This window comes from Phalangium opilio, unplaced genomic scaffold (assembly GCF_054372755.1).
Source record: "Phalangium opilio isolate 3A_F unplaced genomic scaffold, DU_Popi_V2 ptg000105l_1, whole genome shotgun sequence".
NCBI classification, from domain to species: Eukaryota; Metazoa; Arthropoda; class Arachnida; order Opiliones; family Phalangiidae; genus Phalangium; species Phalangium opilio.
In genome coordinates this window covers 9,437,337-9,465,263 of record NW_028324207.1, presented here as the reverse complement: position 1 = coordinate 9,465,263, position 27,927 = coordinate 9,437,337, and the positions used below count along the sequence as shown (strand labels likewise).

The window sequence follows — 27,927 nt, the reverse complement described above, 5'->3', positions numbered from 1 at the left end:
CCTAAACATGGGATGGCATTTATAGTCATTCTCAAGTTTGACGTTGGTAGTAGCAATTTTTTTAAACATGTATATATTAATCGAGCCAGCTCGGCTCGGCTCGATCATTTTCGAGCCGAGCATGATCGAGCCGAGCCGAGCCGCCGTTTTTTTGACTCGAGCCGAGCCGAGCTTTTAAAAAGCTCGCTCAGCTCGGCTCGTGAACAGTCCTAAATTTCGAGGTAGGCATGGCCAGATTAAAGGGGGGAGGCGAGGGGCACTGGCCCCCGGGCGCAAAGTTTGTTGGGGTCGCATTGAGTTAAACTATTCCCGGTTAGCAACATTTGCTGTTCCTTATTTCCCACTGAAGGGGGGGGGGGGACATTATCTCGGCCCCGGGTGCAAAATTTGTTAATCCTACCCTGGAGGTAGGATTTAAGTGCTTCAGATGATGTATATTGGTTGTTTTTCAACTTGTTTATAAAATAAACTTTCAGAAAATTTATCCACAGATTAAGGATCCAGATTTAATTCTGTGAAAGTTTTTCAAAACATTTAACGATAAACACAGAAAGACATATCTAATTAAAAAACTATCCACATATATACTCCTAATATAAATAATCAGGCCGAAACTAGTTGAGCCATTTTGATAAAAATATTAAAAGCCTACTTGTGCACTTGAGAAAATCGTTTTTATTTTAAATTCATTAAACCCTTTTGAAATTTACCTGTAAATAATGAACAAAAATTGTGTCGCTTCAGTTTTGCATTAAAATCGCCGACATCAAAATTCAAAGTATTTTGTACTAGGCCTAATTAAGCCTGGTTTCTAAAGACTTTAGCTGTAGAGTTGATTCACTTTTGGTAAAAATTGTTTTTTGAGATTAAACGTGTTTTTCTAGAAACCTTGGGATTTTCCTTACGATTCCGCACTTCGAATTTTGTTTTACATTTTTGAACAAACGAAACGTCTCAGGTAAAGTAGGCCATCAGAGCGAATGAAGGAGGAGTACTATTCCTAGCTATTAACCCAACTGAAGCCCAATTCTTAACAGTTTCTCTTGAGAACCAGAGGAAAACGTAATCCAACGATTACTTTCGATTTTAGTTTCATAGTTGTTTTCCAAAAGTCAGTTAAATATTATTGCTTCAGCCTATTTTCACTGTAGTGGGAAATGTTTGAAGAGTTAACCCATGGGACCTTTCACTCAAAAGACCTTGAATAGTTTTTTGGTATTGACTTTGTGGCGCCTCAGGGTCTTTTTTTAACCCCTTTTTGGCCAAATTAATATCTTTCTTTGTATTTACCTTAACCTGGCAAAATATGCACTGTCGTTCCTTGTATTCTGTAAATACCGCTCTTACATTTTGTAGGATTGTATAAATAATTGCACTGTGCGTCTTGCCAGATATTAGCATTGCCTTCAGTGTTTGCAACGCGATCGCGATGTAGTCAAAAGTGCTTTTCCCCGCGTTCGCTACTCCTTCATACGCTCTTCTGATATCATAAGGAAAACGCAATCCTAATTGCGTTTAAAATTAAAGGTTAATCTATAATATGGACCCAGAAGAATGGCTTAGAACTGTGAGTATGGAGAAAGTTTGTAGCAAAAATGTCTCCGTTTGGATGAGTTTGTCCACGTTTTGAGCGACTTCTTGTTTCACTCCAATTTGGGTTTTCTCAAGAAATCCTTTATTTTACTATCTATTCACATAGGAGTAAAAATACAATCCAATCTCATAGAGAATTCACATAGGAGTAATGAACAAAAGTTTGAATCTCAATAGACTGAATTAAAGTGACTATTTTACTGAACTCTGAACCTTGGAAGCAAATTTAATATTTCTATGGCTTAACCTGGTCTAAACTTGAGTGTCAATTTTACTGAACTCTGAACTGCTGAACCAGTTTCAATATTTCTATAGCTTAACCTGCTCTGAACTTGAGTGTCTATTTTACTGAACTTATCTTGTGCTTTTGTCTTCTCTTCAATTGCTCATTTTCAGAACGATACAATGGATCTGGTGCCACAATCTTGCATAACGGAAACAGATTTTGAATATGCTCAGAAGGTTGAGATGGGATTTATTCCAATCTGCACAGTTCCAATCATGTATACATATCGAATAATGCTATCTGCAAAATATGTGACATTTATCGCTGCTCCAATGGGACCCTTCGACGATCTAAAATCTATTTCGAATGGAGTAAGGAGAAGTTCTTTCATTGTTTTTAGTTCTTTTCCGATTTAATTAAGACAACATAATTGGGTCTGCTTTATTCAATCAATAGTCACAGTATATTTGAGGATCTTCAAGGAGTAGCATAGTAAAACTAGGAAAGGTGAAAGATAGAAAAGTAGAAAACGAGCTTACCAAATGTATTTTTATAAATAAAATAATATTTCTGAAATCAAATAATGAATACTCTCGAGGTTTTGTATTTTAAAACCATCCGACATTGCAAATTTTATTTTACGAAAATACCGACTACCGAGAAGCAGGGCAAATAAATTATCTTTTAACTCTCTCCATACCTTGTTCGCCTTGCCGCCGAGGCAGAGACAGGGGCTCGCTACCTTTCTAAATTTTTATCGCAAAAAATTGTGTAAAATCAAAACGCATGCAACTTGTTAAGTTACTCGCGACCTTGACAATTGCAAGAGTCGCGTGATCGTTATTAGTGGAGGTACCGTTGGCACTGGAAACGACCAAATATATTTGCATATAACCGTTATATTCTTATGTTTTTACTCGTGTATTTTTACTCCGTACCTTTTTCAGATATGGATCGGGTTAGTTTGCGTCATTAGCGTATTGGTGGTGATTGACATACTGCATATGATGGTGATGGGAACTCGAAAATCAGTCATAGCCCTTGCCTCACTAAAATTCATACAATACTTTGGAGCCATTTTGGGAAAAGGTAATGGAAGGCCCTCATTTGTTAATTACTTCAACTTTCAAAAGATTCGCATATATACATTAAACCAGTATGAAGCCTTATCAATGGTAACTACCGCTCTCTTAGAATGGAGTATAAGCCAGATTGGAGCTGATTAGGTATAGACAGAACAACACTACATGGTGATGCAGGTAGAAGCGAATAAGTACAGATTGGTGTCGTAAAAGGATAAACTTTTAATTTAAGAAAATGTTCTGTAATATTGAAATTGTTGTAATTACAACTCTAAAAGCGCCGACTACTCCCAGTCTGAGTTGGTTTCTTGGCGTTTTCCGGAAGGATATGTAATGGCGTTCAGGGTTGGTGATATTTTGGGCACGAAAACGATGTTATATTTAAACTAACATATACAGGGTGTTTCTGATAAGTCTGCCATAAATCAAGGGGCGTGTTCTTTGGGTCAAACTGAGTGGAAAGTGTCAAAGAACATGGGGTGTACAAGAATTTGCAACGAAGATATGGCCCCCCAAACATTGGCCCCTAAAACAAGAAAATATTCGAAAATGTAGACTAAAACAAATTCAGCCTTATCAACTTGTTTAGAAATATGAGACAATTTCAATAGTTTCCCTCTAACATCGTTATTGAACTTTCACCTGGCAGAAGTGTATTAAATGAGTAGAAGTATGCCTACTCTAGTAAAGTAAATTCAAAGTATCATGGTACCTTTCGGTTGGTATTACTTTTATTCTTAACAAGTTAACATGGACGTTACAGGTATTGTTCAAAATGTCCACCAACGGCTGTTGTGTTTCGTAGATTAATCTGCACAATCTAGTTCTGACTTAAGAGTTACTTTATTCGTTAAGTTACGAGTCGTTATTACATAGTTAAAAGCGTTCATCCGACTACCGTAATCATAGTCGGGTTGCCTTATATACAGTTCTAGTTAGGGCAAAGTTCACATGTTAATCTATACAGTTCAAATCAGTTCAGTTCCGAATATACAACATCTTTCTCCCAGCATTTTTTTTTTATATACACACAAGAATCTAGTTTCACAAATTAAGTTTCTGAATCGTTTTGACTTGACGTCCAAATCGAGTTCTGACGGCTTGGCCCTGATTGAGATTGGAGGACTGGAATCTACTTCGCTTGTCTGGACTGCTTTTGTGTTTGGTTGCAGCTGGAGGGAAGGCGGGTGGCAGCGCAATAGATACCGGAACAATAGATGACAATGGGCCTGATGCTGGAACAGTGGTCGGCGTCGATGGTAGGGCTGGAACATTGATCGGCGTCGAAGGTAGGGCTGGAACATTGATCGGCGTCGAAGGTAGGGCTGGAACATTGATCGGCGTCGAAGGTAGGGCTGGAACATTGATCGGCGTCGAAGGTAGGGCTGGAACATTGATCGGCGTCGAAGGTAGGGCTGGAACATTGGTCGGCGGCGATGGTATGGCTGGAACATTGGTCGGCGGCGATGGTATGGCTGGAACATTGGTCGGCGGCGATGGTATGGCTGGAACAGTAGTCGCATACGTTTTATCGGCGTTTGAAGGCATCGAAATTAAATTATAGCGATTTCTCCGTACCACCCCTAAAGGGGTAGCGACCCAGTAGGATCTAGGTTCCCCTGACGTACTCTTAATAACCCCTTCGGTCCTCAAGTCGGTTATCCAGACCTTGTCTCGATCTTGAAATGTCGGCAATGTTCTGGCGCGATGACGTCGATCGTAATTTTCCTTTTGCTTCTGTCGATAATGATCTTCGCGTTGTTTAACCAAAGCTTTTGGAGGAATGCACGGTCGTAATTGGGCTTCTGGAATGAGTACAGTGGTCCTGAGTTTCCGTCCCATAAGTAGTTCTGCGGGCGAATATCCGTTTAACAGTGGAGTAGAACGATAGGACAATAGCGCTAATGCAGGATCTTCGTTCTTCTTTAGTAGTCGCTTTGCAATTTTAACGGCCGCCTCCGCGCATCCGTTGCTCTGGGCGAATCTGGGACTTGACGTAACGTGACTAAAGCCATAGGACTTGGCAAACTGCTGGAATTCGGACCGAAACTGAGGACCATTATCGCTTCTGACTATCTCCGGTATCCCATGAGTGGCAAAGATATTTTTCATATTGGCAATGGTAGTTTTGGCCGTGAGGTCTCTCAGCACGCGTATCTCGAAAAATCTTGAGTATGCATCAGTCACGAGGAGATACCATTTGCCTTGGTGGAAAAATAAATCCGAAGCGAGGTTTTTCCATGGCCGATCAGGGAACTCGCATGGAATCAGCGGCTCATGCATGTTACTAGCTTCTTTGATGCACGTAGTGCAGTTCTGGAGTTTTTCCTCGATGTCCCTAGATATTCCAGGCCACCATACTGCTGACCGGGCCCGAGCTCTACACTTGGCAATCCCTTGATGGCCATGATGTATCCTTTCTAACGTGTCCGGCCGTAGGATTTCTGGGATGATGATTCTCGGTCCTTTCATGAGAATGCCATGTTGACTAGTGATGTCATCGCGATGTGGATAGTATTTAAGGAGGCCACGGTCCATGTTAGTCGCCGATTTTGGCCACCCTTTTTCGACCAGAGAACGAAGTTGCTGGCAAGTGTTGTCGTTTGCTTGAGCCTCCCATAGCTCTGCCAAGCGGATATCGGATATTGGCATGCTTGACGTTATCAGCTGTACATGGGCTGCGGCATCCATTTCCAACTCGTTTGTGTCGAATTCAGGTAGAGGTCCTCGAGATAGTGTATCGGCCACGATGAGTTGTTTACCTGGAACGTACTGAACAATGTAATCGTAGCGCATTAGGCGAATGCGAAAGCGCTGTAGACGAGGAGACAACTCATCGAGAGGTTTGGTTTGCATTATCGTGACCAATGGTTTATGGTCGGTCTCAATGGAGATTTTAATCCCTACTACGTAATCTTCGAAACGTTGACATGCCCATGTCATAGCCAGTGCTTCCTTTTCAATCTGGGCGTATTTCTGTTCTGCAGCGCTTAGTGTTCTAGATCCATATGCAACGACTCTTAGACTGCCATCCTGCTGTTGTTGTTGTAGGACGGCACCAATTCCAAAAGATGAGGCATCTGCAGATAAGATGGTCTTTTTCATGGGATCGTACGGGGCAAGAATTGGCATCGTGGATAGGATGGTTTTTATCTCCGAAAAGGCTGTCTGATGAGAGGAAGACCATATCCATTGATTCTTGTTACTCAGCAGTGCGTTCAATGGGCGTATGACATCTGACATACGGGGAATGAACTTCCCCAGGTAGTTCGTCATTCCAAGGAATCTTCGGAGTTCCGGTACGTTTTGAGGTTGTTTGAAATTCGTGATGGCCCTGACTTTATCCGGATCAGGACTAATACCGGTTTTGTCGATCATATGGCCCACGAACTTAATCCGTGTCACGGCAAATTCGCATTTGTTAATGTTCAATGTGACCCCTGCCTCCTGTAGAAGGCGCAGCGTCTGCCGTAAGGAGCGGTTGTGGTCCTCGTGGGTTTTTCCAAACGCCAGGACATCGTCCTGCAGGTTGACGGTACCCGGTATTCCTTCGAGGATGGCGTAGATCTGACGTTGAAAATGTTCCGACGCGGAACTCAGTCCAAACGGAAGACGATTAAAGTAGTATCTCCCGAATGGTGTGATGAATGTCGTTAGAATTGCAGATTGGCGATCCAAGGGTACTTGCCAGTATCCGCAGTTCGCATCCAGTTTAGAAAATACCGTAGCACCTGCGATTTGGCCAAGTATGTGATCCACGGCGGGCAGTTGAAAACGTTCGCGGCGGATGAATTTATTCAGGTTGGTGAAGTCCACGCAAATGCGGATAGCGGGTTCTTTAACGGAGGAGTCGTTGTCGGCAGTTGCTTTCGATCCATCGGCTCCAGGTGGCGTCTTTTTCCTTACAATGACCATAGGCGCACACCAATCTGTTGGTCCTTCCACCTTTGATATAACGCCACGCTTGATCATGTGATCCAACTCTGTCTTTACTTGTCTCATAAGAGGAATTGGAATCCGTCGTGGGGTCGTTAACGCATATGGAACAGCATCTTGGGTCAAGCTGATGGTATATTCGGTTTTCATTTTACCCAAACCATTGAAGAGTGCAGGAAATTCTTTAAGTGGATTGACGGGTGAGCTATCCGTAGGTAATTCTGACGAGACGGCTTCAAGTACCTTGATCACGGATAGGGCCTGACTATCCGTTAGACCCAATAGGGGCGTCTGTAGATTTTCGATGACGTACAGATAGGTTTCGACTTTTGTGTGCTTGTAGGCAAGCGTGACCTTCAGTCTGCCGGGTACCTTTAACTGGATTCTTCCTGGGCCGAAGAGACGTCGGTCGGACGGAAGCAGAGGTAGGTGCGTCATGTTAGCTTCATACGATTGCAGGGAAATGGCGCTGACATCCGCACCGGTGTCGATTTTAAAGACAACTGGTAATCGGTTGACACGAAGTTCTAGCATCCATTTGCGAGGAGAGACCGTTGGTGCTAGGTGTGACGTGGTCGAATTCAGATAAGCATCGTGTCCTGAATCTGCCAGCGAGCTCGTGATAGATCCCAAAAACAGTGTATCTCCGGCTTCGATTTCGCCTTCCTGGTAAGTAGGGGAGCTCCGGCATACTGAAGCGAAATGTCCAGATTTTTCGCATTTAAAACATGTGGCGTTCATGGCCGGGCATTTTTCTCGCTGATGGGGGCGTCTACTACCACAAGAATGACATCTATTCGGACTGGGATGAAAAGCGCTAAAAACCCCATGCTTGGTGAAGTCTGATCTCCTTTGACGACCTCGGCTACGGTACTGGGTTGGTTTCCGGGACTGATTGGCCACGTAGTCTAATTGATGTGTTTGCGGGGCAGTGTCTCCTAGTTCCATTTGCTCCCGTTGGCGGTCTTCGGCACTGCGTACTCTCTGAATGGCTTGTTCGAGTGTAAGTTTCTCGTCGTCTTGTAGACGCTCGGATAAAGACTTGTTTCGAATGCCGACCACTATGCGGTCGCGGATGAGTTCCTCCTTGAGAGCGCCGTATTGACAGTGTTCAGCGGCTGCGTATACTGCAGTGATGAATTCATCGGCTTGTTCGCCTTCCTTCTGGGTACGTGTATTAAACTTGGCTCGTTCATAAATTACGTTACGACGTATGATGAAATGGTTCTCGAATTTGGCTAAGACTGTACCATAGTTCTTCTCGTCGGCAGCCGAAAGTCCAAAGGAATGAAAAATATCATCAGCTTTATCACCCATAATATAGATAAGTGCATTGACTTGCTCGTCTTCATCTTTAGAGCTTAGGCCAGAGGCTTTACGAAAGCGTTCAAACCGCCTCTTCCAAGAAGGCCATTCGGTGGGACATCCAAATGAAAAAGACTCCGGCGGAGTGACTTGAAACGAGGTTGTCGTAGGTAAGTTGTGCGGCGCAGCCATGGCGTCCCAATTGCAACAAAAATGTTCTAAGCCTCGGCGTAGAGAACAGCAAACCAGTATCCGTATAACTATTTAACTTCTGACACCATGTTGTGTTTCGTAGATTAATCTGCACAATCTAGTTCTGACTTAAGAGTTACTTTATTCGTTAAGTTACGAGTCGTTATTACATAGTTAAAAGCGTTCATCCGACTACCGTAATCATAGTCGGGTTGCCTTATATACAGTTCTAGTTAGGGCAAAGTTCACATGTTAATCTATACAGTTCAAATCAGTTCAGTTCCGAATATACAACAACGGCGTTAAGACAAACATGAACCCGTCTTTCGAAAGATTCTTGGACATGTTGGAAGATTCCTGGCATGTTCCTGATTGTTTGACAACCTTCAATAATTCGTCTTCGCAAGTCTTCCTCATCACGGACTTCATTCTTGTACACGATGTCTTTGAGATGACCCCAAAGATAGAATCGCACGGATTTAAATCCGGAGATCTGGCTGGCCACGCAACTGGTCCTCCACGCCCAATCCACCTCAAATTAAACGTAGCATTAAGATGTTCTCTAACTGCACGGCTGAAATGTGGGGGTGCCCCGTCGTGCATAAACCACATGTCACGAAGTAATGCTAACGGTATGTCCTCGAGTAGTTCAGGTAAAGTGTCTCTTAAGAACGTGAGATATGCTTCACCATTTAGTCTGGGTGGAAGAAAATGCGGACCTAGTAAATGATTACCGACAATGCCGCACCATACGTTTAAAGAAAATTGCTGTTGGTGACTTCTAACACTAGTTGCGTGTGGGTTTAATTGGCGCCATTCGTGGTGGTTGTGATAGTTCAGAATTCCATCCCGGGAAAAATGTGCCTCGTCGGTTACTAAAAGGACCCGTGGAAATTGATTGTCCTCTACTCTGGCCAAAAACCACTCGCAAAAGTCGATGCGTCTAGGATAATCTGCCGGGTTAAGAGCTTGCACCTTTTGAATATGACGTTATCAAAAACATCGCGTTACTTTATGGCAAACCACCGTTTAGTTTTTACGTTTGCGTCATGACTGTCAGCATTGTTTTTTATTCACAAACGTAAACAATAAACGGTGGTTTGCAAAAAAGTCATTGGGGTCATCTCAAAGATTTTTTTGACATCGTGTACAAGAATGAAGTCCGTGAATAAAAAACAATGCTGACAGTCATGACGCAAACGTAAAAACTAAACGGTGGTTTGCTATAAAGTAACGCGATGTTTTTGATAACGTCACAGTATCACTTCGAACGAACGTGTGGTAGTACAGTATGGCGTATACCAATGCAGAATATGCAGACATGCATCTCATGTATGGACTGGCGCAGGGCAATTCAGTGGAAGCACAGCGGCGATACCAGGAACAATTTCCGCAACGACGCATACCAAATCGTCGTACGTTCGAGGCTGTTGACAGGCGTTTGAGGGACATCGGACAAGTACAACCCAACAACGTTCGAGAGCGAGACATTCCAGAAGACATGGAGGAAATCGAGGAAGACGTCCTTGCCATGTTCGATGAGGACCCCTCGACAAGTACCAGACAAGTTGGACGACAATTACATGTTAATCACGTTTTGGTCTGGCGAATTCTCCGCGGACATCAGTTTCACCCGTATCATATTCAAAAGGTGCAAGCTCTTAACCCGGCAGATTATCCAAGACGCATCGACTTTTGCGAGTGGTTTTTGGCCAGAGTAGAGGACAATCAATTTCCACGGGTCCTTTTAGTAACCGACGAGGCACATTTTTCCCGGGATGGAATTCTGAACTATCACAACCACCACGAATGGAGCCAATTAAACCCACACGCAACTAGTGTTAGAAGTCACCAACAGCAATTTTCTTTAAACGTATGGTGCGGCATTGTCGGTAATCATTTACTAGGTCCGCATTTTCTTCCACCCAGACTAAATGGTGAAGCATATCTCACGTTCTTAAGAGACACTTTACCTGAACTACTCGAGGACATACCGTTAGCATTACTTCGTGACATGTGGTTTATGCACGACGGGGCACCCCCACATTTCAGCCGTGCAGTTAGAGAACATCTTAATGCTACGTTTAATTTGAGGTGGATTGGGCGTGGAGGACCAGTTGCGTGGCCAGCCAGATCTCCGGATTTAAATCCGTGCGATTCTATCTTTGGGGTCATCTCAAAGACATCGTGTACAAGAATGAAGTCCGTGATGAGGAAGACTTGCGAAGACGAATTATTGAAGGTTGTCAAACAATCAGGAACATGCCAGGAATCTTCCAACATGTCCAAGAATCTTTCGAAAGACGGGTTCATGTTTGTCTTAACGCCGTTGGTGGACATTTTGAACAATACCTGTAACGTCCATGTTAACTTGTTAAGAATAAAAGTAATACCAACCGAAAGGTACCATGATACTTTGAATTTACTTTACTAGAGTAGGCATACTTCTGCCAGGTGAAAGTTCAATAACGATGTTAGAGGGAAACTATTGAAATTGTCTCATTATTTCTAAACAAGTTGATAAGGCTGAATTTGTTTTAGTCTACATATTCGAATATTTTCTTGTTTTAGGGGCCAATGTTTGGGGGGCCATATCTTCGTTGCAAATTCTTGTACACCCCATGTTCTTTGACACTTTCCACTCAGTTTGACCCAAAGAACACGCCCCTTGATTATGGCAGACTTATCAGAAACACCCTGTATAATAAAAATTTATGATGTTTACAATTATTTAATTTATAACTAAAACACGTTAATTTCGCAATTTTCTTTATTCTCGTCTTATATAATAAGGCATACTTACTGAGCGTGGGCTTAATTTTTGCTCTTGTAGGATTCAATATTCCCACGTCACAAGCCATTCGCTTCAGTGTTGGACCTTTCATCTTGATAATAGTGATTCTCGTCAATTTGTTCAACGGAGTCTTGAAAGCCAACTACTCATCTCAGAAAAGAAAAAATATCAACAGTGTAACCGATGCCTTGAGATTATCTGATGGCATCCCGATTCGATTATATTTTCAATTTATAGATAGAGGTGAAAATTGTCGATGGGTTAGGATTTTATACTTCTAAGGAGACTTTTAGAGTCTGTCCTAGTAATTTTCGAATCATTTCAGACTGAAAATGAACTAATAATGCTTTGCGAGAGGGTGCGGGGGAAAGAATACGAACTCTTTGATATAGAAAAACTATCTAGCGGAAAGGAAGATTGGTTTGCGGATATATCTGTTTTACAGGCTTCAAGCATTGCCTCAAACTTTGTTAAGGAACCCACTCATCTGGATCTTCACCTTGGTTCTAATAAGTACCTCGAGAAACCGATAGTTTTTCACGCAAAATGGCCAATGAATCCTGAAGCTCTGAAGTATATAAACCGACGGTTGGTTTCCTTACTACCATAGTTTAGTATTACACTTTGGGGTGTACCTCGTATGAGCAGTTCCTATTAGAGCAGTTCTCGAAATAGCAGCCGCGATTCCAAAAAACAGCGGCGTTGTTCAAAACTGCTGTTTTAGAAATAGCGGCTGCTATTTTGGGAAATAGCAGTGCTTGTCTTCAGTTTCGAGTATTTCTTAACAATACAGTTGTATTCGTTGTTTTCGAAAACTACCTTTTTCTGTGATCATTTAGTCAGTAATGTTACCTACTAACGGATCGTGTTTTTAAAGTACACTTAAATATTGCACTATTCTTCAGGCTGTATCAGTTTACAATTCTAATACCAGGATGGAAAATATTTCAAGAAAGCTTATTTTATTTCGGAAGTAGATAATTGTAAACAGTAATTTTTTGGAAAAGGCATATTATTATTTGGGAAGTGAATGAAGATAAACAACAATATTTTGGAAAAGGCGTAACATTGTTACACCATTTCCAAAGTATTACTAACCTAAGTCTAACCAATCAAAACAAAACCTAAAAAACCCAACCGAACCAAACCCAACATAACCTGACCTGACCTAACCAAACCAAACCAAACCAAACTTAACCTGACCTAACCTGACCTAACCTGACCTGACCTAACCAAACCTAACCTAACCCAACCAAACCAAACCTAACCTAACCTAACCTGACCTAACCTAACCTAACCTAACCTAACCAAACTTAACCTAACCTAACCTAACCTAACACTATTGGGGGTTCAAATAATCAACTTGAAGCTAACCATATCTGACCTAGTTCTATTTAAGTTCATATAACACAGCGTACACCATAACAAACAACAGTCGTTTTTCGCATTTCGGTTTTTCTGCTCTTTAGAGAACTGCTGTAATGGTACTCCGCGTTTACGAGAACCGCTGTAATGGTACGCCGCGTTTGCGAGAACCGCTGTATCGGGTAAACTGCCTTTTCGGGAAACCGCTATTTAGGGAACTGCTGATATGAGGACCGCTATTATGGAATCCGCTCATACGGGAACCGCTCATCTGAGGGCTTCCCTACACTTTGTGCTAATATCTTTCACTGAGGACATAAAAACGCAGAAAATGTTATCCCATTTAATTACGGTTTCAAATAGTTGAATTTTTTTAGCCTAGCAGAAAAGGCGTCCGTTGTTACCCGTTGGGACATTTCTTTTCTTGTCACTTTAAAAGATGACGACAAATAGAACTTCAAAACCCATAAGGCTTGTTGATAGGATGGATGTAACATGAATTACTCCGTTGTTTTAAAAAACAGCAGTATAATTCAAAATTGCTGTTCAGAATAACTGCGGTTATGGCCAATAGCTGTTTTTAACTACAGTTTTGAACCATTCTTAATCCTAACGTTTGGCTATTAAGTATAAAAAAGCATAACCTATCAAGTACAACGAAAAATAAACTTAGCTATAAAGTAGAGCGAAACCTAACTTTAATTGCAAAAACACTCAAACCTTACATTACCTATCAAGGAACATAACATTACCTATCAAGGAACATAACATTACCTATCAAGGAACATAACATTACTTATCAAGTAACATAACATTACCTATCAAGTAACATAACATTACCTATCAAGTAACATAACATTACCTATCAAGGAACATAACATTACCTATCAAGTAACCTAATATTACCTATCAAGCAACCTATCCTTATCTGTCAAAAACAACCGAACTCAACCTTACCAATCAAGATAAACCTAACCTAACCTAACCTAACACTATTGGGGTTTCAAATAACCAAATTTAACCAAACCTAATACTATTTTGGTTACAAATAACAAAATTCATTCTTATTGGCTAGAAGAGTTTTCCCAAACCATCACCGAAAAATGTGCGCCATACAGTTGACCAGGCATTTTAAATCTAAATATAGCCCGCCAGCATGAATCTAAAGGAGTTGTAATGATACACGACTTCAGAGTAATAGACTCTTTCAGACGATCCAACTTTTTGACTCAGCTCGATGGGTCAAAAAGTTGTATCAACTTGCAGTTGAACTTTTGAAGGGAAAAGTGAAATAAATCCTTCCTTTTCACACGACTAAACTTTTATTGCCAAATGGAGCTTTTTAAGCGCCACCTACCTTGGCACTTACGAAATAACCTGCGAAAAAGGCGTTTTTTGTAATTCATTTTGATATGCTGAAGAAATGAACTTAAAAAGTTGAGTCAGCAAAAATTGGATCACTGATCCAATTTTTCACAGCCAACTTTTTTGCTCACTCAACTCATCCAGCGTCTATTCACACGATCCAACTAGTTGATTCAGCTCGAGTTGACCTATCAAGCCGAGTCAAAAAGTTGGATCGTCTGAAAGAGCCTTAAGAAATATGGCCGGGAGAAAAAATTTTGCAGTATAATCTAAAAAAGCGTGGAAATACACAACGTCTCGCTTAAATTTTGAAGTGATATCGCGGTTTTGAAATTGTATCTCGCTCATGAAAGTCGCATCGAATCTCGCTGACCTGAAAATGGGGCCACACTTCATGTGTACAAACATTTTTAAATTATTGTAAACGTTAGATTCATGTGAAAGTCTGAATAAATTCAAAAACGTCCAAGTATTGTTCTCCTATTCAATACGAGTTAGCTTAAAATCCTTTAAAATTGCAAAAGAATCCACGTGAGTTCGTCGAAAACACACTTGAGATCCTTTGACGAATGAATGAAGTCGTGCTTACTCAGAAACCTAGAGAAGAAACCAATTTTTAAGCATCGATAGACACATTATGATGCGCACAAATTTTCCACCTGATTTACGCTACTGATTACAAAATTTTATTTGTGATCCTTTCATGATTACAGATTGCGGGCTTACTTTGAAACTGGCCAATTAACACCGTGGCTACGCTCCCTCGAGAGAGACTACCACATCGTATTGGACCATTCTACGGCTGAGAATGAAGTACATGTACTCAGGTTCAAGGACATTGAAGCCAAATTGGGATTGTGGGCGGCAATGCTTGGAGTCGCTTCTTTCGTCTTCACCTTGGAGATGCTGACAATGTTCATGTTCCATTAAACACTGAGCGAACATTTTAAGAATGTAAAAGGTTTTCTAAAACAGCTGTTTCAATAAAATACGTTTTCAAAAACAGCTGTTTTAATAAAATACGTTTTCAAAAACAGCGGTTTAAATAAAATACGTTTTCAAAAACGGCTGTTTAAATCAAATAAGGTTTCTAAAACCGCTGTTTAAATAAAGTCCGTTAAATTCTAAAACAGCTGTTTAAATCAAATACGTTAAATTCAAAAACAGCTCTTTAAATCAAGTACGTCAAATTCTAAATCAGCTGTATAAATCAAATACGTTTTCTTAAATATCTAGCTACCCGAAGTTTAGTTGTAAAAGACATTAAGCTATTTCTAGATATTGACGACAAAATCTAAAACATAGCGTTTTGATCCTGATCCTTTCAGCCTATTTCATTAAAACCAACCTTAATTCATAACAAAGCAAGAAATGTATATATCGCATATTCCTAGTGGCCCTTGCTAATGCTGGGTTTAAAGATTTTGGCTATTCTGTGCTGGTGTGCTATTGTATAAATGCGCCTTAACCAACTTTCATCATAAAGAACTAATTTCAAATATATTATTTTCAATTATTTGTAAATAAGGCAAAATGTTTTTCGCTGTACAACTAAGTTTTAAACGTTAACACGTACAAGCCTATTTTGATAACATTTTTAAGCTGGTTGAATTACAAGGTGGCATAGCGTTTTCCGTAGTACCATGTTATGTTGATATCTTGCCTAGCAAAAAAAAAAGGTCATTATATTACACTTTCAAGTCTCTACTTTCAAAATATCTAGTTTTTAATAAAATAAAGTTTCTATTTTTAAAATCCATTGAAATTGAATCACGAAAACTCAGTTTCGATATATCAATAATTTTGTCTTGTCGAGCTAGTTCGCCCGTTTTATGACATCACTATGACGTTGAGGAAAAAAGAGCTTCTCGCCAGTGTAATCTCTGAGTCTGATAGCGGAGAGAGTGGCACCTTCTCGCGTGAAAAATATATCTGTGACGTAGGAGTACGGGAAACATTTTAGCCTTTCATAAAAGGTGCATTTCAAATAATTTCAAATGAAGCATTTTCAAATGCATATTGCGGCCAAATAACCAGAAATCGGAGAATTAAAAGCTTGATAATTTTGAATTCACAGAAATTAATTCTATCTTTTGTTATAAATCAGAGGTTTTTCAAACGAAGCTTCTCATACTCTTTAAATAAGAGAAAGGACTTTCAATAGAAATCTTGTTAAATACCAACATTTTCGTAAATCTCGTTAAATACCAACATTTTCGTAAAGTTTTGGAGTAATGAGCAACATAAAAAATTAGGAATTTATGAAAGAAAGTCACGCTTATGATGCAAATGATTGACGTTTGAAATTCATAAACTAATAATGGATAACTTTTCGTAAGTTATGTCAATGATTTTGACATTATTATAACAATTTAAATCTTTAAAAAAAGTTTGTGTATTCATTACATTATCCCATTGAGGACTCTGAGGAGTCAAGCTCGTTTTCGTGTTTGGAAAGTCCTTATTTAGTTTCGTGATTAGTTACAAAACTTAGAAATTTTAAGAATATTTACGTTTTGCTTAAATAAAGTACGGTTATCGTTATAGTTGTGAAACATTTTAAGCTATAGTAACTTTCGTTACATAAAGTGTAAGAGATAAACTTGTATTAGCGAATATTTATACGTTACTGTGGGAATGAAAACTCCGATTTTGTGGTCTCCAAGATTGGAATTCAACGAAAATTGTAATTAATACTTATTGAATATCTATGTAAATAAACAAAACGTTATAATAAAGTAGAGGCCACCGCGAGAAACTAGAGTATATTTAAAAATAGAAGAAAAAATAAATGAGTACCATTAAGGGAATAAAACAATTGGAAACCCTCAGAGTTTTGAAATTAGAAATGTTTTTGCTAACTCGCCCTGACTCTGAAAAAGCCTTTACTATTGCGTCTACTCTAGGTATTAAAATCATACATAAATATTGTTGATGTAATTTAATACTTAAATGGAAAATAACCAAATAATTACTAAATGTCACTAAATGTAATTGTGGAAAATAAAGACTACCCTAAATATGTCGGTCGGCTCTTAATTATAAAATGAGAGTGCGCTTTTTTAAAACGTTCGCCCCCTACACTTTAAAACGATAACTATTAACTAATTGCACTTATAGTAATTATATCAATTTTGACATAAATAAGTTTGGACCTTAGGTACAAATTTATTTGTACACACAAAAATAACACGAAAATTTTTTAAGAAAATAATTAATATCAAGAGCAAGTCTTTTAGCGCCATCTACCCTGAAGTGTTATTACAAATATTTGGCCCCCGATATGGCTAGCGCCCCGAAAGTTGTTTTCTGAGTATGGGGTTTCCGAATTCGTCTATTATTGAAGTAACGCCTGAATTAAAATCTGGCGGACCGCCAAGGTTACCTTTGTTAAAAAGTGAATCAGTCGTGAACTGAAATTCTGTATTTTTGTATTACTTTTATTTTATATTAATTTTAATTTTTTATTCTGATTTGAAACTGTATTTTTTTGTATTTACTTATTGAAATTGTGAACTTTTGGAAGCACGTCTTTGGTGGTATAAAATTTTCCATCCATTCCTAGCGCGGTAGCCTCTCCCTCGACCTAGGATAAGGGAGTCAGATGGATTGGAAATGATGATGGGCGACCTGCGGCACCATATCTCTCCCAGTGTACCTCGCGCACGCCCCTACCCTTCCGTAGGCGATTGCTAAGTGCTGCCGCGTAGCGCCATTTTATTTGAATGAGAACTAGCTTCTATTTTTGAGATAGAGGGAGCGTCCTTTACAATTTCGTCCGGCACGACCCTACCTAACCACTGGGGATGATGGGAGGACTATGGTGCCGTAGGTGGGGGTACAAAGGCAACGCTTAAGGTATGGGGGTTTCCACTCCATTACTCTCTCCTTCAAGCCTCGACCAACACATGACTAAGAGGGTTTTTACAAATAAAAGGTGAAAGGCTTAAAGAAAACTAAGAGAGAGAGGGGGCGTCAATTCTACTTCACTTCGAACTAAGAACTCGTACTCGTATACACGAGATTTTTTCTGCTACTCTAGCAGTGCGCGTATGGTGGATTAATTTACGGAACGAATATCATTAAAGAACTGTTTTTGTTACTAATTGGTGCAGTTTTTTGACTTAATTCAACTCGGCCCTTAAACCGAAAAACCTTGGTAAATGTTGTTTTTCAGTCGGCAACATTTACAACGAAAAATTAGCTCTCCCCTATAGCTTACGGTAAACCTTCCCCACAACCTTTGTTGGCGTAAACACAAGTGGGTCCCAGGGTTGGCACGCTGGTATCCAGTCCGGTTTTATCCACCTGGATTAAACCGGTTTAAACCACGATGAAAAATCCAGTGGATTTTTCAAAAAATATAATAATAGAGTACAGCGCAGGCACCATAAACTGAGATGGAAGGAAACGTTTGACCCACATGTCTTTACCTCTTTATTTCATCGAAATGGTCGATTCCCATACATTGTGGGTTAGTTTGACGCGCCCTCCTCCCACTGACCCACCCGAAACTCGTGAGACTGAGTTGAATTTTTCGCAACGCTATATTGTTGGGTCGGACCGTGCATTTAGAAAAATCTTTATCAGACCCTGCCCTATTGAAGATCACAAAAAGCCTACCCGGGCCCGACCCTAGCTTCCCTATTGAAGATCAGAAAAAAGCCTACTCGGGCCCGATCCTAGCTGCCCTATTGAAGATCACAAAAATGTCTACCCGGGTAGACGGAATGATAACCCTACCCGACCCGACCAGCAAAATATTTTAAGTAATTTTCTCACCCAACCCGACCTAGGATTTTCCGACCCGATATGGGTCGGGTTGGATTGAAAAATCCCGATTAAATCAGGGGCCCTACTCATCTCTAAGGGAAATGCCTATAGAGTAGTGTCGGTAGAGAGGGGAGTAGACTGTGTATCCCTCCCTCTAGGCGCGCTTTTGTAAAGAGGATACCGTACGCGCCTGGTAGGGGGGATAACACTGAGCTAAGAGATAGAAGGGTATGACGTTTGCATACGTAGAACTGATATTACTCTATAGTTTTACCAACTTTTATGTACAATAAAAATGATTCTCAATTAGACGGCCTAGCAGAAGACAACTAGCGCAATAAATGTAAAAAGAAGTGCTAAAATTAAGCACTAGAGAGTAGTTTAAAAAAAGCCAGATAAATCCAATAAAATCCGGTTTAAACCAGCAAAAAACCATACCAGTGGCTTTTTCAAGAAAAATCCGGATTTTTGCCAACCCTGTATATACCCAAAAATTTGAAGAAAGCGGGCAAGAGGGGTACCCTTCACTTTAAACGTCAATATTAGCAAAGTTTCGAAAGATAATAGGAACAACTTTATTTTAAACGATTTAACTATTTTTAAAGTTATTTACTGGCGATTAAAATAATTAATATCATTTATATTTAATTAATTATTTAAGATAAACTTATTTCTATGTAATGACACAAGTGAGAGTTAATATAGAACGAGTAATGAAGATTGCATCCGAATCGAAACACTACACGCATATCAAAGTTAATATAAAGCGAGTAGGATGATAAGATCTCCTACAAAACGATAACATTTCCTTTTTGCAGAATATTAAAAGGAAATATTTTAAATATTTTTCGGCATTACGATTCTTTTAGTAGTTGTGTAGCTACAAAGCTCTGTTTCATCTCAATATTCCAAGAACATCTTTTGATATTAACATTTCAAATTTGGTCTTTACTTTTTAATTCAGCTTTACTACATTTAAATATAGTGTAAACGCAACTTATAATTTCACTACATAATATGGCTTTTAATACTTCGTCTCTCTATAAGCGTTGAAGCGATTGGGTCTATAAAATAAGATACCCTAGTTTTAAGCCAGAATTGACCTTGTTTCGTGTCCACTTACAAGAGGTGTTAACGGTTCAGAGTGAGCCGAAAGTTAAATACACACTTAAGTGATAGATATTAGGTGCTCATTAGAATTATGAGAATACACAGGGAAATGTTAAACGATTAAACCTTTCGCAATATCCCGCCAATTTGAGCTACGTATTTCCGGTTTTTCTCATTGGCTGGTGGACCCATGGACGAAGTAATACTGAAGAACCAATGTCAGCCCATTACTGCCCCCATTACTAAGCGACTAAACAACCAATGTAAAGCTTACTTCCCCCTTTTCAGCCCCAAAATGGAGGGGTTTATGAAAATGCGGAGTCAAATCCCGGAAAACGCTAGCGCCATCTAGACAAAATAAGACTTTAACTGCTTCCCCCGTTAGAACGTTGATTCCCCACTATCTGGTTTGCTACTATCTGCCGCTAGAAGGCGAATTCACAAGAATTTTTCAACTTTCTCCCTCTGCCATCCGTCCTTCAGTATTTTTTCGTCCATGGTGGACCTGTGTTTGGAAAGTAAATTCGTCTCGACTCGGAGAGGCTTATTTTGGTTTCCCAACTTGTTTTGAACCACAAAGACAGTTTTTATTAAAAATAATGAGAAGCTTCGTTTGAAAAACCTCTGATTTAGGCATATATAGCAAAAGATATAATTAATTTCAGTGAATTCAAAAATATCAAGCTTTTAATTCTCCGATTTCTGGTTATTTGGCAATATACATTTGAAAATGCTTCATATGAAATTATTTGAAATCCTCTTTTTAAGAAAGGCTAAAACCTTTCCCGTAGGCTGACGTCAGAGATATCATTTTTCACGTGAGATGGTGCCACTCTCTCCGCTATCAGACCCAGAGTCTAGACTGGCGAGAAGCTCGAGACGCGTATACCTCGGGCGTATAGGATTCCCGCAGGAAAACAAGCTCGACAAGACAAAATTGTTGATATATCGAAACTGAGTGTTCGTGATTTTTCAATGGATTTTAAAAATAGAAACTTTGGTTCAATTACATTAAAAACTTGATATTTTGAAAGTAGAGACTTGAAAGTGTAACACAATACCACTTTCGTTGTAAAATATGATATGAAATTGTAAATTCGCATAGACTTTAACGTTCAGGTAGCTAAAGTTCAGCTAGCTAATTGGACCAAGTCATCTTGCGACTTATTGCCACTTATCTAACGCATTTACAATGCATAGAGGGGTGGTGGCTAGCCCCTATGCCACAGCTAACCGACAGCGCCCGATACTAACTATTACCGTTAACCTCTGCAAGTTTTTGATGGAAAGGAGAAACCGGGTTAGACCGCGGAGGAAAAGTTTAACAAGCGGGGAGAGAACTTGCAAACTCTACGCAGAAGGATTTCTTCCAAGATTTTTCACCCGGTGCCACAGTCCGGGATCCTCTTGCTGCGAGGCGAGGCGCTAAGTCTTGATATTAAATAAACGGTTCATGAATTTCCGGACTCGTCCGCCAACCTTCATAACTTAACACTATAAAACATATTCGTGTACATGAAGGAGGATGATTATGGCTTGACACCCGCTAGCGCCGTGGGGCCACTCACTCAGTGTAATCGGTGTGCACGGCTGAAGATTAGAAACTGAATATGCGTAATCTTTAAAGCCCTGCCCTTGACAGTGCTAAAATGATCAAACTTAGTTTTTTCTTAGCGTTTTCCGGGAGTAAAGGTAATGCGTTCAGGGTTGGCGGTGGTTTAGGCGCTAAAATGATGTTATATTTATATTAAAATATATGGTCAAAAACTACGAGGTTTAAAATTATTAGGTGGTATCATTTAAATAACTACTAGGCCTAATACACGCCAATTTCGCAATTGTCATTATTCTCGTTTTATATAATAAGGAAAACATACTGAGAGTGAGTTTAATTTTTGCTCTTGTAGGGTTCGATATCTCTTCGTCACTGGTGATTCGCTTCAGCGTTGGACCTTTCATCTTGATAATTGTCATTATCGTCAATTTGTTCAACGGAGTCTTGAAAGCCAACTACTCATCTCAGAAAAAAGAAAATATCAACAGTGTAACCGATGCCCTGAGATTATCTGATGGCATCCCGATTCGATTACAGCCTGGAACTATAATTGATAATGAAGTTTGTCGACAGGTTAGGATTTTATACTTTCTTCTAAGGAGACTTTTAGAGTGTGTCCTAATAATATTCGAATCTTTTCAGACTGAAAATGAACTAAGAATTCTCTGCGACAGGGTGACGGGCCAAGAAAACGAATACCCTGATAAAGAAAAACTATCTAGAGGAAAGGAAATTTGGTTTGCGGATATATCTCTGCTTCAGATGTCGAGCATTTACTCAGAAGTTGATAACGAACCCATTCTTCTGGATCTTTACCTTGGTTCTAAGAAGTACTTCGATAAACCGATGGTTTTTATCGCAAAATGGCCAATGAATCCTGAAGCTCTGAAGTATATAAACCGAAGGTTGGTTTCCTTACTATCCTAGTTCAGTAACACTCTGCCTGTTAATGTTTTTCATTCAGAACATTTAAAAATCGCAGAATCTTTTATCCCGTCTTATAACGGTTTCAATTAGTAGAACTTTATTAAAGACTAGCAACAAAGGCATCCGGCGTTGCCAGTTGGGACGTTTTTATTACTTTTCTGGTCGCTATTTTAAACGATGACGAAAAATCGAACTTAGGCCCGTTGATAGGAAGGGTGTAACATGTAAAATCAGTACCCGAAATAGAAACCGCTGTTCTGAAAAACAGCGGTGTAGTTCAAAATTGCTGTTTTAGAAAGAGCGGTTGAGGTTTTAGCCAAAGGCTGTTTTAACTAGAATTTTGAACCATTCTTAATCCTACCGTTTTTTAAGTAAAAAATCCTAGCCTGTCAAGTACAACGAAACCTAAAAGTGCTTATAAAGTAGAAAGAAACCTAAAATTAACTATCAAAAAAAACCTCTCCTCGAGTCTAATCCTGAAACACGTACTCGCGGCCATCGCCAAAAACTTCGAAAGCCACGTGCGCGTACCCGGTATTCTTTGCAACACTTTACATACAGGGTATTGAATGACTGGAATGGGCTTCCTATCGCTACTCTTGCCCTTCCGGGGCGAAACTCATTTCGCACTGCCGTAACGGCGCTATTTGACGCTAATTCAGGCTCTACCGAATTTGATCTGCCGCATTAACAATATTTTTCTTTATTTTTCTCTATTTCTATATATAATTTCATATTTGTAGTTTTTTCATTTAATTTTTAATTTCTTGTTGTAAACTTTACCGAGGAGGGAGGTTGTACATAAGCCCATGGCTTCACGACCCTTTACCTCATGTCTCTCTCAAATAAATAAATAAATAAATAAACCTAACCTCACCAATCATGTAGCCTAACGTTACCTGTCAAGAAACTTAACATATTACCTATCAAGTATCCTAAACTTACCTGTCAAAAACAAGAAAATTTAACCTTACCAATCAAGATAAAACTGGCTTATTTTAACCTAATTCTATTGGGGTTTAAAATAACCTAACTTATCCTAACCTAATGCTATTGGGGTTTCAAATAACCAAATTTAACCTGATCTATTTATTCTTACTGACTTGGTACTATTTAAGTTCAAATAACACAGCATAAACCATCCTAAATGACAATTTTTTTTCAAATCCTGGTTGTAGTGCTCTCTAGGGAATTGCTGCAACCCCCAGGTTTACGAGAAGCGCTGTACAGGGATCTGTCGTTATGGGTAAACGGAATTTTGGGAAAGAGCTTTTTAGGGAAATGCGGTTATGAGAACCGCTATCATAGGATACGGGAACCGCTTATATGAGGGTATCTTCACACTTTAAAGGGAGCGTCTGTACTAATTACTTGAGAAATCGGTTGAAATGAGGTTACGTTATTCAAAACCGAAAGTTTTTTCCATCTGTGACCACCAAGACGGCGATGGATTGGAATAATCATTCTTTATAAGAGTAACTTCCTTGCCAATTTCAGTCTCCTAAAGCGGTTTTTGGCTCTGCGTTGATTACCAATTTTTCAGCCTAAATCTATATAAATAGGTCTAAATAATTGGAGAGGCTCCTCAAGGCGACGTATTTAATACGCCTACTAGCTGTTACCCTCGACTTTGTCCGCGTAAAATTAATAGAGTTTCAAACAACGAAACTAGAGTCGTAAACGCAATGGAAAAGAAATTGAACGGCGCTCAAAGAAACCCCCAATTAGGCTCACTCAGATTCCACTTGAATTACGCTCCTGATTGGTTAATTTTAATTATGAAGATTTCATGATTACAGATTGCGGGCGTTCTTCGAAACTGGCCAATTAACACCGTGGCTACGCTCGCTCAAGAAAGACTACCACATCGTATTGGACCATTCGGAGGCTGAGAACGAAGTACATGTACTCAGGTTCAAGGACATTGCAGCGAAGTTGGCAATGTGGGCGGCAATGCTTGGAGTCGCTTCTTTCGTCTTCACCTTGGAGATGCTGACAATGTTCATGTTTCATTAAACACTGATGATGATGGGAACATTATAAGAATGTAACCAGGTAGTAAAAGGTTTTTAGGATAGCTGATTAAATCCAAAAAGATTTCTAAAACAGCTAGGTATTCGAAGTTTAGTCGTAAATATTTAGCTATACCTAGGTATTGACGATAAAATCTAACACAGAGTTAATCTGCCTACGAGCGTCATGTTCCTTCTCTTTTTAGCTTATTTGTTTAAAAAACTCCTGACAAACAAGAAGTATCGGTATCGCATCTTGCTAATGTTGGGTTTAATACTTTTAGCTATTCTTCAGGGCCGCTAGGGCTTGAAGATACGACTTGACACACCCCCTTAATTTCAAGTGAAAAAAAAATCACGTCTTTTCGCTAGATTCCCCATAGAAAAAGCATGGGGTTGTTGGTGGCCCAATCTATCCTATTTCTTAAATCTACAGCGAAGTAACCATTCGTAACACTTTTAAATTAACAAGTCCCTATTCAAAGTGCGTCATTTCCAAGTTTATTCGCTGTACATGTAAATTTAAAACGTAAGCAAGTTCAAAGCTATTTGATGGCATTTTCAAGCTTGGTGAAAAACAAGGTGGGCTAGCGTTTTCCTTAGTAACAGGTTATGTTGATTTAGTCTTATTTTATAGGAGAAAAGACTTTCAATACAAAACTATTACTACTATTACTAATACAACAAAGCTATTTTTTCGAATTTTCGTTCTGGTTGAAAAAGAAACGGGCCTTGCCCTCTCAGTGCTAACAAGTTAACTTGGTTAATTGCAGTTTTCAATTCAAATCTCGTGAAATAGCAACGATTCCGTAAAGAAATACTGTAATGAGCAACGTAGGAAATTGGGAAATTAATTATGTGAAAAAAATTTCGCGCTTATGATGATAATGATTGACGTTGCAAATCTCTGAACTAATAATGAATAACGTTTCTAAGTTTTCTTAATGATGTTGAGCGATATTAATTACAAAATTTTAAGCATATTTCTGTGTGCGAATATTTATACCTTACTGAAGTTACTGTGGGAATGCAGTCTCAGATTTTTGTGATCTCCAAAATTAAATTGCAACATTATACTGAAAATTTTAATTAAAACCCAAGAATTTTATAGACCATCAAGGTGATAATACACAAAGCTGACCCCCATTGAATTTATGTTGCGATATTGCGGTTCGCAATTAAGTTAAAAATTTTGAATTATTAGCGCTGATTTAAGCAAAATAATCACTTTGTTTTAAAATCTGATTGCACAAAGCGCGGAAAAACAGCTGCCTAAATTATTTAGACTTAAAAAGGGAAAAATCAGAGACATATCAAAACGACAAAGGAAGTCTCGCTGTCTTACCTTGCACAAAGTTATGATATTGTAATATTTTTCTTGTCAAAATTTGAATGTGAAATTAAATCTATCTGCTCTCACGTGCAATGTCAAAAAAATGTTAAAGTTCATGTTAAAATATTTTGACAAATGGAATCATGGTGGAGATACGAAGATGAGCAATTCTTTTGGAATTTTTTTTATAATGATGTCTCTAAGCTGGAAAGTTTCAATATCTGTGACTTCAGTCATTCCATTTTTATTCTTTTATCTTTCAATCTTTATCCACTAAGTTAATTTTTATTATACTACTACAAGAAGGAGTTTATATATAAATCTCTTCTTGACTACGATAAGTATTTTATAAATAATTGATATTTTATAATCATGACTTCAAAACTGTAAATTTTAAAAGCTGGTCCTTCAGCAAATCGATTTTGCATACTCACACTTTATAGAAGCTATTTGAACAATTTTTCTTTTCGATAAAAATGTATTGTGAAAAAAAAATAATTTTATGGCTTGTGTCAAACGTTGAAACTAGATTAGAATCAGAGAGATCGTGAAATTATTTGTGGTCACTGATGACGTAATGTATCCTCGTGACTTACATTATTTACTGTATTATACAATGTCCGTTTGGACCACGAATCCCATGAAGTATTTTTGACGCGAAATTTCAAAAATGCGTAGCGACGCAGCGTCTGGAAAGCACTGATACATTATTAAATAAAGTAGATGTTTTAAAGTGGAACACTCACGTTAAATCAGTATTAAGAAATTCTGATATTTATATTACACAATTGTAACCGTAAACAAGTTCTTGTTCAGCATTGTATATTTTAATTACAATCTGCAATGTTATGACTAAATTTCTTAGAGCAAGTATAATTATTTTAACCCCGATCATCTAATAGAACGTTAAATAACAAAACATTACGCCAGCCTTCATAAAACCTTCGATTACAAGAAAAATATTATGTGGAGCAGATCGGACGAAAACGTAGTCGCATAATTCACGAGCTCGAGCTGAACGAAAAACTAACGAGCAAGCTTTTTTCAAGGCGAGCATAGCAAAACCCGACACCGTTGTTAATGGTCTTAGAACACATTTAGATTTACATGAAAAAGTGATAAACTGTAATTGATAAACTGTAAGTAAAAAGTGACCAAATCAAGCTGTTTAAAAGGGTCAAGAAGGAAGAGATGTTTTTCAGATATGACAGATTTTCATTATTCTTTTTTATAATCAAACATATTTCAATGGTCTGTTGAGCTCAATCTGTGAGCTAAGATATTTTAAATGAAAGGTCTTAGGCGAATTTTAATTGTGTTATTTTGGAGTGCAGCTCAGAGTGAAAAGTAATTGTTATCGTTTCGTATAAAAACCATAAAACAATTCGTATAAATTCAATTATGTGATCATTGCGTTTAAAAAATTCCTGAGCGAGCGTAGAGAGCTCCGAGATTTTTTGATCTGACCAAATGAGATCTCACTAATAAGTAATTTTGCGTTTAAAACGTCATACATCTGGGATTTTAAAAAATTACTTCGAAATGCCAAAAACATAAGACGATTTGTGAAATTATAAGAATATTTGGACCTCTGGGGGCCCTGGAAACGTATTCTTCAACTAAGCATTGACATCACTATTTACTTAAGAGTGGCAGTTTTATGGTAAATTAGGGACAACAAAAGCATTAAGCAGACCGTATTCGCCCATTGTAGGTGACAGAGCTGACAGTCTAGGTAAGTTAGAAGTGATGTCATCCCCGTGATTTTTCACCTTCAAATCATTGGTCATTGACTTAGAGCATATTAATGTAAATAAAAAAGGGCATTACGAAAGCACTCGACTAAGAATTAACAATACGTTGGGCAAGATCAAATGTTCGGATTTTAGTGTAAACGTAATAATAAAGTAGAGGTCACCGCGAGAAACTAAAAAATATTTAAATATATAGCAAAAAATAAGTGATTAACATTAAGGGAATAAAACAATTGGAAACCCTCAGAATATTGAAAGTAGAAATAATTTCACTAACTCGCCCTGACTCTGAAAAAGCCTTTATTATTTCGTCTACTAGCAAGAATTTGTTTAAGAGTTATTAAAAATCACATATATATAAATATTGTTGATGTAATCTAATAACTAAACGTAAAATAACCAAATAATTACTAAATGTCACTAAATGTAATTGAGCAAAATAAAGTATACACAAAATTTGTCTCTAGCTAAATTTTAAAATTCAAACCTATATTTACTTATAATAAACTAATGGAAATCTTTTACTTGTCATATTTTTATACTGAACGCTTTCCTGATTTTAAAATTATTTGAAAAATGGATTATGAGGACAATTTTCAAAGAGT

The 27,927-nt window shown here is 38.6% G+C and overlaps 2 protein-coding genes across 3 annotated transcripts; one reads left to right on the top strand and one right to left on the bottom strand.

The window, feature by feature from the left end:
- The first annotated feature begins 145 nt into the window (after positions 1-145).
- LOC149629873 (uncharacterized) lies at positions 146-27,767 on the top strand. 2 transcript variants are annotated; one of them, XM_089851553.1, is made up of 8 exons: positions 146-958; positions 1,528-1,567; positions 1,990-2,190; positions 2,767-2,908; positions 21,649-21,869; positions 21,939-22,201; positions 24,023-24,278; positions 25,009-27,767. In XM_089851553.1, exons 2-7 carry the CDS (start codon positions 1,541-1,543, stop codon positions 24,237-24,239), a joined length of 1,071 nt encoding a protein of 356 aa, XP_089707679.1. In that variant the 5' UTR covers positions 146-958; positions 1,528-1,540; the 3' UTR covers positions 24,240-24,278; positions 25,009-27,767. The 2 variants fall into 2 exon arrangements, with proteins under 2 accessions (XP_089707679.1, XP_089707680.1); XM_089851554.1 differs by lacking the exons at positions 21,649-21,869; positions 21,939-22,201; positions 24,023-24,278; positions 25,009-27,767 and adding exons at positions 11,168-11,388; positions 11,454-11,716; positions 14,572-14,810.
- On the bottom strand, positions 9,486-11,481 carry LOC149629874 (uncharacterized). Its single transcript, XM_089851555.1, has 3 exons — positions 11,138-11,481; positions 10,761-11,031; positions 9,486-10,686 (listed from the first exon to the last, which is right to left on the bottom strand). Exon 3 carries the CDS (start codon positions 10,672-10,674, stop codon positions 10,231-10,233), a length of 444 nt encoding a protein of 147 aa, XP_089707681.1. The 5' UTR covers positions 10,675-10,686; positions 10,761-11,031; positions 11,138-11,481; the 3' UTR covers positions 9,486-10,230.
- Positions 27,768-27,927: the final 160 nt, after the last annotated feature.

Bases quoted from the DNA above. Each gene is read 5' to 3' on its own strand.
- LOC149629873 (XM_089851553.1), top strand. From the start codon at position 1,541: ATGGACCCAGAAGAATGGCTTAGAACT. The intron at 1,568-1,989 runs GTGAGTATGGAG...GCTCATTTTCAG, and splicing joins CAGAAGAATGGCTTAGAACT to AACGATACAATGGATCTGGT. The intron at 21,870-21,938 runs GTTAGGATTTTA...GAATCTTTTCAG, and splicing joins ATAATGAAGTTTGTCGACAG to ACTGAAAATGAACTAAGAAT.
- LOC149629874 (XM_089851555.1), bottom strand. From the start codon at position 10,674: ATGTCCACCAACGGCGTTAAGACAAACATGAACCCGTCTTTCGAAAGA.